General features: G+C 41.3%; 1 protein-coding gene across 6 annotated transcripts in view; it reads right to left on the bottom strand.

Annotated features, from left to right (window-relative positions):
- LOC146507798 (protein MTSS 1-like) overlaps nucleotides 1-12,949 on the bottom strand; it is a 46,547-nt gene that overhangs the window by 2,999 nt on the left and 30,599 nt on the right. The window contains exons 4-16 of one of the 6 annotated variants that reach the window (XM_085178753.1): nucleotides 12,865-12,949; nucleotides 11,709-11,800; nucleotides 11,423-11,497; nucleotides 10,384-10,395; nucleotides 5,611-5,768; nucleotides 5,228-5,335; nucleotides 4,991-5,088; nucleotides 3,374-3,638; nucleotides 2,259-2,372; nucleotides 1,661-1,900; nucleotides 1,275-1,484; nucleotides 390-549; nucleotides 1-282 (exon numbers count right to left, since the gene is read on the bottom strand). In XM_085178753.1, the coding sequence (XP_085034879.1) occupies nucleotides 1-282; nucleotides 390-549; nucleotides 1,275-1,484; nucleotides 1,661-1,900; nucleotides 2,259-2,372; nucleotides 3,374-3,638; nucleotides 4,991-5,088; nucleotides 5,228-5,335; nucleotides 5,611-5,768; nucleotides 10,384-10,395; nucleotides 11,423-11,497; nucleotides 11,709-11,800; nucleotides 12,865-12,949 (1,899 nt within the window). The remainder of the gene's footprint in view (nucleotides 283-389; nucleotides 550-1,274; nucleotides 1,485-1,660; nucleotides 1,901-2,258; nucleotides 2,373-3,373; nucleotides 3,639-4,990; nucleotides 5,089-5,227; nucleotides 5,336-5,610; nucleotides 5,769-10,383; nucleotides 10,396-11,422; nucleotides 11,498-11,708; nucleotides 11,801-12,864) is intronic. The other 5 variants (XM_085178756.1, XM_085178758.1, XM_085178755.1 and 2 more) reach the window with 5 other exon arrangements.

Raw genomic sequence — 12,949 nt, 5'->3', positions numbered from 1 at the left:
CTGTAGGCGTAGGGGGATACTGTGCAGTAGGAGTAGATGGATAAGCGCCTGTGTGGATTGGTGTGGAGGGATAAGGCCCCGTGTGGTAGGCCCCCGGGCCAGGATAAGGTACCTGACTGCTGGGTAGCCCCGCTGTGGAGGCTGGGCGTTTGGCCTGGAACATACGTCTGTAGGACTGAGTGATATCACTGTTTCTGGGGATGGTGGAGGACTTATCAAAGTCAGGCTGCTGCTGCTCAGACTCTGGGTCTCCAGCCATTGAGAAGTAGTCATAGTCTGATACTGGAACGAAACAAATAAAGAAATAAGCAGTGTATGCACCCAGCCACGTGACGTATGATATGATGCTAGCAAGTTAAAAAGTAGCAGAGAACTGGTGAATGTGCTACCTTGTGACGGTATAGTATCCTCAGAGCAGCAGGGTGTGTTGGTCTGTGTGCTGTAGCCACTGGAGCACTGGATAGAGTCTCTACTGGACCTCTGGGTGTCCAGTTCCAGACCTCTGGATAAGGCCAGAGCCAGATCATCCTGGGCCTCGATATCCCCGGCCTGGAGAAAACCAGATGCAATCAACCAACAAAAAGAAAGAAAAAACAAAACATTTAGTAACAATCTGAATGTTTGCCTGGAACCAGTCAGGTACAATTCATTAAAGCCATTAAAGTCATTAGATTCAACCCATTAAAGTCATTAAATGGGGACATTAGTGGTGGGAGGCTATTCATATCATTGAAATTCCAGGACAAAAACATTGGCCTGCAAGTAGTTTAACGTGGCTTCACCTGAAAGTCAAGTATTACAGTTGGCAATACACACAGACTGATCTCCGTTTACAGACTTCACGAGTTAGTAGCAGTAAGATAGAAATGAATCAGAGGAATTTTTATTTGGCTAGCAAAAATGACCACAGCTTTTAAGCATTAGGGAAGGATCTAAGCAGGAATCATGTGGTGCTTCTCGGCATAAAAAGCCATGAAAAAATTGAGAAGAAGTTAATTGAAGTTAATCCACAATTTATGGAGAGCATTCATGTAAAGTAGACCAGTAAATTTCTCACCAGTTGCTATTATTAACAGTATATTTGTCCAACACAAGAAGAGATAAAAAACAGGCTAAACAGTAAGAAGTGCAAATGAGATTCCTTAATTAGGAAAAACGTGTTACAGAGAGACCAAAAAACCAAAAGAACATTTGGCTGAAGCCTCACTGGCTAACTTACAACATGCTTGTTTAATCAGTTAACAAAAAGAGGGAGACAGAGACAAAAAACTGACCCTGACAGGTGTGTTCCTGTTCTTGTCTTGCACTAATGCTGATTGGCTTGGTGTTTGCACTGCAGCTGGAGCTGCGGTCTGGGCAGAGGGCGGGCTATTATCACAGTTCATACTCCCATTACTGTCCACCACAGCTGGACTCTCCTTGTCTTTCTTTCTCCGTAACGTGTTGACCATAGGCTGGTCATAAGGCCCAGGCTTCGCCCAGTCCTGTTAAAAAACGAGATGCAGATGTCAGTGTTTGTTGTTCATACTACATTTTTGGACTCAACTAAAGTAGGTAAACAAAATAAAGAAAACCCAAATAATTCACTGAATGTGTGTTCAAACTGTAGACAAGGAGGATGGAAATGTGTCGATCGTCAACTCAGAGGAGATGGACAAACCTTCCAGCTGGGGACTCGTGATGAAGGCATCATGGGGGAACCCAATGTGCAGTAGGGAGGGTAGTCTGGCAGCAAGGCCGATGCAGGACGTGACCATGAACGAGTGGGGCAGGAGGTGGAGGTTGAGGAGGAGGGAGGGAAGAAGGGGAAGGCAGTGTTTGACACTGAGCCCAAACTGCCCCCGTTGCTATGCAGGTAGGGGGAGCTGGCTGGGCTGTAGTGGTCGAAACCATTGGACAACTGTTTGTGTGCATGCCGATCAGGAGGAGGGATGAGAACAGAAAGAAGACAAGCAAACAAATGTGTAATGGGATAAATCATTTAAATGATAAAACAGTGGAAAATAAAAACAAAACATAACTGAGGATAACTCAAGTACAGGAAACACAAAAAATATACTAATCAAATCAACACAGAAGAAAGGAACTGCACACGAATGCTGAAATGAATGAAAACTGAAGATGCACATACAGCATACAGAGTACCTTTGCACTACACTGAATCGATGGCATACACACCCGGGTTTAGAGTTTAGTATGAGGAAAGCATGTTGCGTGTGTAAAGCTTCTAAGATTCATTGTGGATGAGTGTTTATCACCTTGTCAGTAGAGGGCTGAGGTGCAGTAGTATCTGCTAGTGAAGAAGGGCTGCTGCAGTCACTATGCAGCAGCCCTGTCTCTGACATCTCAGAGGGGCTGGAAGTGGGACAAGCCTGGGACAGCGAGGGCAGCGGCAAACAGGCAGTGACACGAGACCAGAAGGAGAGAGGAGCGGTAAAAGGAGGAGGGACGTGTAAAAGGAAAGGATCAAAAGATAGACATGTCAGCAGGTAGCGAGATAGAAGCAGTTTGTTAAGAAAGCAGAGGCGACTTTTTCACTGTTCTCAGCAGTTAGTGCAGTGCACAGCCGAGTGACTGCAGAAGATGTGCACTGGGAGTCAAACCAGCATTAAATGCATGGACATCAGCAGTGCGAGGGTGAGTGCTGGAGGCTGGAAACACAAAGTTCCTTGTGATGTGTAAAGTGCGAGCTGTGAGGCCGTTCTCTTTCAAACTCTTTCAGCTACTGTAACTACACCAAGAAAGAGGCAACGAGGAGGCCGATTCCCAGGACTGTACTGTAAATGGGTCAGAGTTAGACTTGCCAAACCACGTTCAGTGCATCATAAAAACTTGGAGCCTAACTCTACCAATGTGTTCTGGACAGGGGAACTCTGGTTGCTGGCATGCCAAGACAACATCAACTAGTGCAGCTGCTCTCAGTGCTGATCTCCAACCGCGGAGCCCACATAGACGATCCCTTGGACTACCTCGCAGACGATTAGATAAAAGTGACAGACTCAGACCTGCTGATAAAGACATGCTCTTAGCGACTGTAAAACATAATGTTGATGCTCTAACATGCAATTTTGCTGTAATTCATTTAATGAAAATACAATACACACCGCAGTCTGTCACAGCGGTTGACTTTTTAATAGCAGGATGGGCCTGACCCGTTTTGCCCTGGGCTAGAATGGAGGCAGACTAATTTCCTTCACATTTATGCTATAATAATAGCAGTGAAATGACTTCACCATGATCACACACACACACACACACACACACACACACACACACACACACTAACTGCTGCCAGCTAACTGTCTCTCATCGTCTTGAGAGAGTTGGATCCAAAATTATGGTCAAGTGTGGGTATCTGAGGACTTTTTCTTACCTTTTTTTCAGCTGGCAGTGGCGAGGACGACTTGGATAATGTGTACTGGTCTTGTGATGAAGAAATGAAGCCCGAGTCGTGGGAGGAGATGCTAGGAAGCCGAGCTGGGGTCTGCTGGGGTAGCGTGGAGCTGCGGTATCGATGGCGAGGGTGATGGTGGTGGAAGAGGTGGTGTGAGGAAGAGGAGGAAGAAGAGGAGGAAGGAGAATGAGAGTGAGAGCCACTGGATCCCCTGGAGTCACTACTGTTAACGCTGTTCAGACTACTGTGAAAGGGGAAGGAGCAAGCGATGAGGGTAAAGAGAATCAAGTGCACCCAAAGGCAGATTGGGGTGAAGGAGGGGGGATGATTGGGTAAGGAGGAGATAAAAGTAGACATAAAGGCAAAGGTTTGGGGGTGGGGGAGTGGAAAAGACATGGTGGGAAACAATTAAAACACCACACCAAGATGCAGCAGGCAGTGAATTAGGCCAATCCCCTCAAAAACAACAACACAAACCAACTTAAGGCGACTGAAATCATAGATGGCAATAATTGCAGGCAGGATTTGTGCAAGCTTTTTGTAAATATCCACAGGAAAAAATCATGAAAAACAAAAACAGCATAAACAGTGGGTCTTAATTACTCTGTGACTTCTAAATTAAAAGATCTGTCCTACTATAAATGCAGCGTGAAGCAAATTATGACAATAAAACAACTATATGCAAATAAAAACTATAACCAGCTCAAGCTGCTAGTGCTGTACTATGATGCACCATCTGATAAAATGTGTATGCATTAACCAAGTCGCCAAAATCTCAGATGAAAATGATATATTTGCAAAAGCCTTAAGAAACAGGAGGAAAAGCAGCAATTTTTGTTTTTGGCCTCAAAGTCTTGCATTGTTACCATATAGCAGTCAATCATAATCTAACATGTAATTTAAAGTTTTGGTCCAATCATCACACCCACAACCCTGAAATAGATTTTTAGCGCATTTAAAAAAAAGACGTAAAGCAATACACAACCCAGGCATTAGACTTATTTCCTTAAACCAGAACAGCACTGGAAAACGAATCATTGGAAGATACACAAAAGCAGTGAGGACAGAGTAAAGACGACAAGATCTGAACAGCTAAAAATCATTAGCTGCTTCCTTTTGTCAATTCTCCTTCATCTTTCTTAACACTTTTCACCAAATACAGTTATACCAAAACATATCTTTAGCATATCTTCTGCAAAGTATTGCAGATAATTTTGGCCACTAGGTGGCAGACAAAGTTTAAGCAAAGCCAGTAAATCATTTACTCCTACTTTAAAATCTCTTTAAATTGATATCAGCTATCTTCCAAGCAGATTCACAAGCACTGATATGGTTAAAATGACAGTTTTGCATATTTTAGTAGATCTTGCAAAGTATATGCGGGACACTGTTATAAAACTGTGGAATTCTAACTTGACGAAACACTGTAATGCAGTTCCATTTCTCTTATCACTTTATGGAAACTGGTCACAAAAATGGCGTAATTAAATTTTACTTTAATTTAATTTTAAGTAAAGTGAATTTCAAAAGTTTTTATGGGTGTAGATTCATGTGTGCTTATAAAACTATGCCCCTCTTTCACTTATTTGAGCCTACCTGCACATGCTAGACTTCCTGGACATGGTGGTGCTAGGGGATGAGGGCGGAGTTTGATATGACCAACCATAGTCTGAGCCCTTCAAGTCCAAGATCACCTGAAATGGACAAAATTATTAGCGTTTTTTTTTTTTTTGTCAGAGTTGAGAAAAAAAGATAGTAAACAGAAATTTTTAAAAAAGCACAAAAATATGACACACATAATGAGTACTTTATCCTTTTAATGTTTTTCCTCACCTGTTCACTCGCAGGGGGAAGCTTGTGTGGGTCTGAGGTCAAGGCTTTGAGGTCCTCAGAGATGGTCTGGAGATGGGTAACCTCTCCCAACATGGAAATCTCCTCATCCTACAAGGACAGGACATGTAGACAAGATGATTGCGCCTAATCAGGTTACACACCAGTAAGAACTGGTTTTTTACTTTAAACATTTCAGTGTTTAAAGTAAAAAAAAAAAGAAGCTTACACTTCAGTGTCTTAAAGAAAAAGAAAGTTCAACGTTTTCTATCCAGTGTGTGGGATGTAAAAAGCACAGAGCCTGTGGAGTTAATACATTTTTCTGTTGCTCTCTCTGAGTGGTTACCCAAGGCCCATTTCTCTTTCCTCTCCCCCACTGCACTCACCACTATAGGCCGCAGCATGGCTACAAAACAGCAAAATCTCTGTCTCTCCTCTATAAGAGCCTTCCTCAGGGCCTGCTTCTCCGTCTCTTCCAGCAGAATGTATTTGTCACTGACATCCTGCATGGCGCTGTCCAGCTGTGGCTGGATATCACCACGACCTTGGAGGGGGAAGAAAAAAGAAAAACAGGGGAGAAAGAAGAAGCTACGTCAATAGAGGAATATAAAAATGAGATCAGATATGTGATCAAATTGACAGGTTAAGTATGAAAACAATACTTTTTACCTTTGTAATTCCTTCACAGCACAGATATTAAACAGAATAGTTACCCTAGTGCGAGACGCATGAATAATCACTACTCTTTGGTGTTAGCTTGGTGCTAGCAACTTGTACTGCTTTGCATGTTGTTCATTGAGGTGGACATTGCTGTTGTAAAAACTACTGTTTGAATTTCTTAACTACTCCACTGCTCCTTGTAAAGAGCCACTCGTCCCTGGAGCTTCCCATCTTTTGCTCAGAAGTGGAAAAACAAGTTATCAACCTTAGGCTAAGCTTTCGCACGTCTTGGAAAGCTTCCCATATGTTATGATAAGATAGTAAAAATGGCACTCGCTTCCATCTATCTTTCCACTACCGTTTGTCGATTCCTATGAATTCCTGGAATGTGTTAAGAGAGAGAGAGAGAGAGAGACACTGTGTGCATCAGCTTTCATAATCACAAGAGTCCGGGGTATTGACACAACCATCTGGTCCTTGTGCTGCGTTTTAATATGCATGTATAAATCCAGGAATGTCTGAGGACATTTGCAGTCCCCAAAGGTTATAGTGTCATTCAGCACTTTCTGTTCTGATTCTGTGTTTAGAAATTGCATTTAGTGTATGATTTTAAGAGAGGATAGGATGAGGCAGCAGGAAAGCTGACGACTGCCCGACACTGTGCTTCAAAGGCACTTAAATTACACTTACACGCAAACATATACACACACGCACAGAGTTTTAACTTTGATAATCAAGGTTAAGCATACACTTGCAACGTGAACAAGGTCTGTGGTCTCTTTGTCTACTCTTGTGTCTGGGCAAAGATCTTTTGTTGACGTTTCATGTGAGGCCCTTTATCATGCAAATAGATACCAGAGAAAACACAGAGATGGAGTTACGCAGGTAAATCATCCTCATCTCAAATGTAAAACACACTGTAAGCATGCGCATGTCATCCTGAGGACAAACAAGCTTGTTCCTCGTGGACGTGTCCGTGTGTGGTCTATGCATTTTTAACAGGATAAAGCAGCAGGAAGATACATTTTTATAATTAACAGTGACTTGCAGAACACACAAATACCAGCACATGAACACTACAAATCTAAATATCACGGGGCAGTCTGGGTCTGTAATGACTGCGTACAAAAAACAAGAGACGAGACAAAAGAAGCTTCAATATGAAGGGAATCCATTTACCAAGTTTAGCGGGTGAGTTTGACACTGGACTCTGAGGAATGTGAGCTGTGTGTGTCTTTATGGCAGCTAAAAAGTAAATTGACTGTAAAAGCTGGACTGGGAAGTCCAGATTGAAGTATACATTTTCAGTCTCATATAGATCCAAATGCAACTTCTGAGGCAACCCAGGGTACAATTATAACATGCGAGGGTTTGTGGAGAGCTGGCTATGTGAGCAAACTTTAGAGGGCTAAGACAGACCTCACTCATTAGTCTGGTTTCCATTGCAGGACTGAACTCATTATAGGGAAAATCGTATCCCTCCTTCAAGGCAAAAGACAAGGAGGGATGTAATCAGTGCCGTGTGTCTGTCACTTAGGTATAAGATGCAAAAACTACAAAACCAAATTTCATGAATTGTAGTGGAGTGATGGAGCGCAGGCACAGGAAGACCCTCTTCCAGTCTGGTATGAATCCAAACAGCTATTTGAAAACAATGTCGAGCTCTCTTAAATAAAAGTTTAAGTTATTGTGATGTTTTATGTAAAATCGTGCATCTGTAAGGTTGTAAGTACTGGCAATATTTGAATCTAAAATATGTAAACTCTAATGGGAAAAATTCCTTTACATGCCATGATCGCAAAAGATGCTCTGAGCGAATGTACGCTCTCTTATTAATACTCATTTATATGCAGTATGTCAGACAAAGTTAAAAAAATGTTCTTAACATATTGTATCAATGTTTTCCTTCACTCGGTTTTGGGACTAAGTCCACGCTAGGTCTCAGTTGGCCTCGGCGTAGAAGAATAGCATTTCAACCCCCAAAGCCTGTGGTGTCTCCTCAGGACGCTGAATTCTGGTTTTCTTTACTTTAAGCATTGGCAGACGCTTTTCTCAACAAAACCGATGTGGTTTTGGAAAGACGCTACTGTAAGTTGACGTACTTTGTCTGACACAGATGGAAAGCCAAATATTTTCTTTGTTGCTGTTTTTTAGAGCTCGTGAGTAGCTCGAGTAGTGCTTCTAATTCTGCTTCTGTTAACGGTCGAGGCTCGAGCAGCTGATCCCTTTACTCGCTCGATTACATGAACAGTGTAAAAGTTGCAATGTACTAATTGGTTTATGAGTTTAGCCTCTTTAAAGTCAAGTATGAGGCAAACATGCTTATTTACAATAGCGTGTACTGACTAAACCCCCAAACAGGTACTTGTTAATAACCTGCTTATACTATTCAACCAGAGGCCATATCTGTTACTTAACAACATCAGAGACTTAATAAAGATACTACAATTGACATAAATGACTTAAATACTCAGACACAGGGACTCAAGTGTATGAGGCGGCCATGAAATGACAGTTTTGGTAAGAAGAGGTGGTGTTAGTGTTGGTTACACATTGGGTTTGTCTGCATTCCTAGTCTCTGAGCAGCTATGTGGATGACAAGGTTTTGATAGCTACCTTCTATTTCCCTTCAACTGCAGAAAACCACCAAGGTATAATAAAGATCTGTGGTCACTGACCGCACATTACAATCTACTTCACCGCCATTTTTAATGTTCAATCAGACAATTGGTGCTGTAAGAGAAAAGGAGAGACGGTCAAATAATGTGACCGTACAGAATTCATAGGATATATGAACAAATAGCAATTGTAGCATTAGGTACACTGGTTATGTTTAAGTGCTTATTGATGCAAAAACCTATTCAGCCAATCACATGGCAGCAACTCAATGCGTTTAAGCATGAGGACATGGTTAAGATGACTTGCTGAAGTTCAAACGGAGCATCGGATTGGAGAAGAAAGGTGATTTAAGTGACTCTGACATGACATGATTGTTGGTGCCTGAAAGGCTGGTCTAGGTATTTCAGAAACAGAATTTGGGGTAAACAATATAAGCGATCCATCTTGCCTAATATCAGCGGTTTAGACTGGTGGTGGTATAATGGTTAATGGTGTGGCACACTTTGGGCCTTTTTGTACAAACTGAGCATGAAACTGACTGTTCTTGCCGACCACGTCGATCCCTTTATGACCACAGTGTACTCATCTCCTGATGGCTGCTTCCAGCAGGATAACACACCATGCCACAAAGCTCAAATCATCTTAAACAGATTTCTTGAACATGACAATGAGTTCACAGTACTCAAACAGCACAGTCACCAGATCTAAATCTAATAGAGCATCGTAGGATTGTGGTGAAATGGGATGTTCTCATCATGGATGTGCAACCAACAAATGTGTGTGATGTTATCAAGTATGAACGCCATGAGGAATCAGAGGAATTGGCCAGTGTTCCTTTTATTAGCAAGGCTAGCTTGTGCAAATGACTGCAGAGAGCTTTTTTAGGTTAAAAGCAAACCTAAATCATCCTAAAGATTCAAGAATTCAGCTTTTTTCTTTTCAGTTGTTTTGAGTTGTTTGAATCAGGTGGTTGAAGTAGCCCCCATTCGATTCACATGTAGATACATGTGCACACCCAAATGAGATTAACTGCTTCAGCTTTCACGAGGGCAATGATTACATTAGGTTGCAGTCACAGGCTGTTTCTTAGAACGGCCAGGGTCTCAGGTCAGAAAAACACCCTCACAAGACACATATCAAACATCAGATATCGACTGACCAACACAAGCAGACAGATGGTGTCTTACATCTGATAGCAAATGGAGCAGTCTTCTTTCAGTGTAGCATATTAGAATCTACTAACCTACTGCTTTGCATTTTATTTAAAGATCTGTTTGTGCTGCTATCAGTCAGGTTTAAAGAAGCAAAGCTAGTTACGATTGTCTTTGCTCACATCAGTGTGGAAGTCTCCAAAATGCCTAAATAGAAGATGTCTATAAACAAATAGCAATCAATTTGGAATTAGTATGAAATATTAAAGGGTGGTTAGATTCAGCTGTTTATAAAAAACATCACTTCGGCTGTTTCTGTAGTTATGCTATGACAAACAACAAGTTAAACCGCCTATAAATGTGGTTAAAGTTAAGGTGATTATCAACACGGGTCCTCAAATCTGGAACTACAGACCATGAATATATAAACAAATAAAGAGAAGGTAAATGAAGCATCTACATAAAGTGGGAATCCTGGTTTCTCCACCCCTGAGGAAAAAACAACAACAACATGCTAATATGTTGTGGCAACCATCGAGTGTAAACAAGAGTTGCCTCACCTGTAGAAAAGAAAAATGAGCATGCAAATAACTGGAAGCATTTACACACATTAAAATTTGCATACAAAGATCCATGGTACCTATTTCACAAGACAACCAAGATGCTCGGTTAAGCACAATGGCGTGAGCAACAGTGTGGACAGTGTGTCTATTCTATAAGCTGACTTACCGAAATTATCAGCTGCAGTGCAGCGTAAGGTGAGGGATGGTATCAGAACCACATGGGGACAAGGAAAGGAAAAAGATCCAAGTCAAGTGAAGGAGCGCCAGCGCTAAACACTAATCATCACATGATTTTGGAGCATTGTGTGTGCGGATGGACCCTGTAGCATTTTAGGAACCTGAGAAAAAACTAAAACAGTACTTCAATGTGCTTCAATATGTTGATTCCACTCAGAAATAGATTACATATACAGTAAGTGTTTATGTATATTTGAGTGAGGAATTATTGACTGGCCATGTCTTTGTTTCTTATGTTTAAGCGAACTTAAAAGTCCTTTTAAAATATTATTTTGCTGGATATGTTTCACAGATTCAAATGTATATTCCTGAGTTAAATCTAGTGCTGAGCTGAGACTTTTTTTTGGCTTAAGTGTTTTGTACGAGTTATCCACTGATTTAAAAACGAACCCGCAATATCCCTAAAGATACTGAAGGGATGTCGGACTAACTCCTTTTTTGTGTATCGAATTTTTTTTCTAGGTAGGTGAATGTGTCTGTAGAACCTGAGCCAAGAAAACGGCGGAGGGAAACGAGCCCTACCCTCCGAGGGAGTGTTTACCAAGTAAGGTAATGTTTAGCCTCAGTGAAGCTGCACAACTAAATCAGTGGGGACAAACGTCTACGCACATCGCTGGTGTCTAATGAAAAGCTCACATATATAGTTTGAACATTTCCCTATTACAAGAAGATTCGTCAGCTTAAGACACGTAAAAGTTTGTCTTACATTTAAAATAATCAGGTTTTTAATTTACAGTAGATGGTTCTCTTAAATATTGTAAATATTGTAGGGGAGCCAAATATGTCTCGTCTGTTTTTCCTTCTACCCTCATGTGTCTTTATTTTCAATTGTTTTTTTAAACTTGCGAGATACAAAGGAGACCCCCCCTTTTTTAGCGGGAATTAGTTTATGTTGTGTCATGTGTAATCCATTTACTGTTACCAGATTTTAGCAGGTAAATTTATTGCAAAAGTTAATTAAAAAGTACCTTTTTTTGCTTTCTTTTGAAGTTTCAGCGTGTCCGATGACTTCTTCTTAATTTCCTGCCGAGCTCTTTTGTACTCTGGTTCACATGGACAAGATTAATGAGGTCAACTAACAGTTTTAAAGTACAGTTTTCCACAAACGTATTATGTGAGATGGGAAGAAAAAAAAAAGATAAAATAATTCTGTATTTAAAGCTTTGGTAACATCTAATACAGTATGAATAGAGCTAACAGATTACCAATACTGCTTTTCCCACAATGATTAGAAGTTTTTTTCGTTCATCCCACCTTTTGCATGGTCCTTGTCCAAAGTGTTGACTCCTCTTTTCCACTCCTCCATCTGTTCTTGTAGAGGGTTGATCAGACCCTCAAGGAAGCCCCTGTAAAAACAGCACATACCTCACCCCTGATCTAAGGTCAACCTGATCAGTTAACCACATTTCACCATATACAGCAAGTATTTGGACAGGGACCTTTTTAGTCTTCAGGGTGTGTGCTTCAGCAGATTCAATTTGAAACTGAATTGTACCGAGTTTGAGATTTAACTGGAGTAGTTTTAGATTAATATAGAAATAACTGTGTGAAAGATACAGCAATTTGAACACAGCGCAAGGTTATACCTGCCCTCCAATTAAAACTTCAGACAGACTGAAAACTCATTTGTTTAGTTTTCCTTTCTGTTTACATGGTCAATCATTGACAGGCAGAGAGAGAAAAACACTGAGAAAAAAGTACAGTTATATCTGTCAATCATTACAGACGTATCTGTGAGTGTGAGAGGTGGACAGCTGCAGTCTTAGTGCATGCAACTAAAATTAGACTATTCCCACTTGCAGACATTTCTACAAAGTCCCTGTGTGTGTGTGAGAGTTTGTGTGTGTGTGTGCATGCATTTGGGGGGTTGGTGACCCCAGCCCCCTTGTGTACAACTACTACTATGGAGCTCCAAGTGGAATCTCCACTGAAATGCCAGCTGAAATTAGAGAGCCCCTTGTCTGTGTAGTGTGTGTGTGTGTGTGTGTGTGTGTGTGTACAGAAGAGAGACCTGGTGTGTACGTCTTTACAGAGACATTATAGATGCACATACTGCCAGACGAATAGTCTCTTTCCCAGCATTCCCCGACACGGCAATTTCACCCACACACACATGAAATGTCAAAACATGGCGGGCACGGTGTGGAAACAACTGAATTACAAACCGTTTTATTAGAGCTGCACAGCATGGAGGGCAGCGTGGGTCATTAACTGTGAGTTAATAATATAGGAACTAGTGCAAGAAGAAAAAACAGAAAAAAAACAATCTACCTTTGCAAGTTGCAAGTTTTGAATCTAATCTCAAAGCAGCAATTGAGAGTGGCTCACACAACTGAATAGCACTATGGTTAAAAATAAGTAAGGAAGGGTGAAGCAGCACAGTAATATACAGTACTATAATGTTCCTTACGTGGAGAACTGTTTGAGTTTAGCCTCTATGCTGCGATGTCTCATACACATCCTGGTCAATGCTGATCCAATGTCTCTTGTGCCAC

The sequence above is a fragment of the Neolamprologus multifasciatus genome, chromosome 11, assembly GCF_963576455.1.
Source record: "Neolamprologus multifasciatus chromosome 11, fNeoMul1.2, whole genome shotgun sequence".
NCBI classification, from domain to species: Eukaryota; Metazoa; Chordata; class Actinopteri; order Cichliformes; family Cichlidae; genus Neolamprologus; species Neolamprologus multifasciatus.
This window is presented reverse-complemented; position numbering and strand designations above follow the sequence as displayed.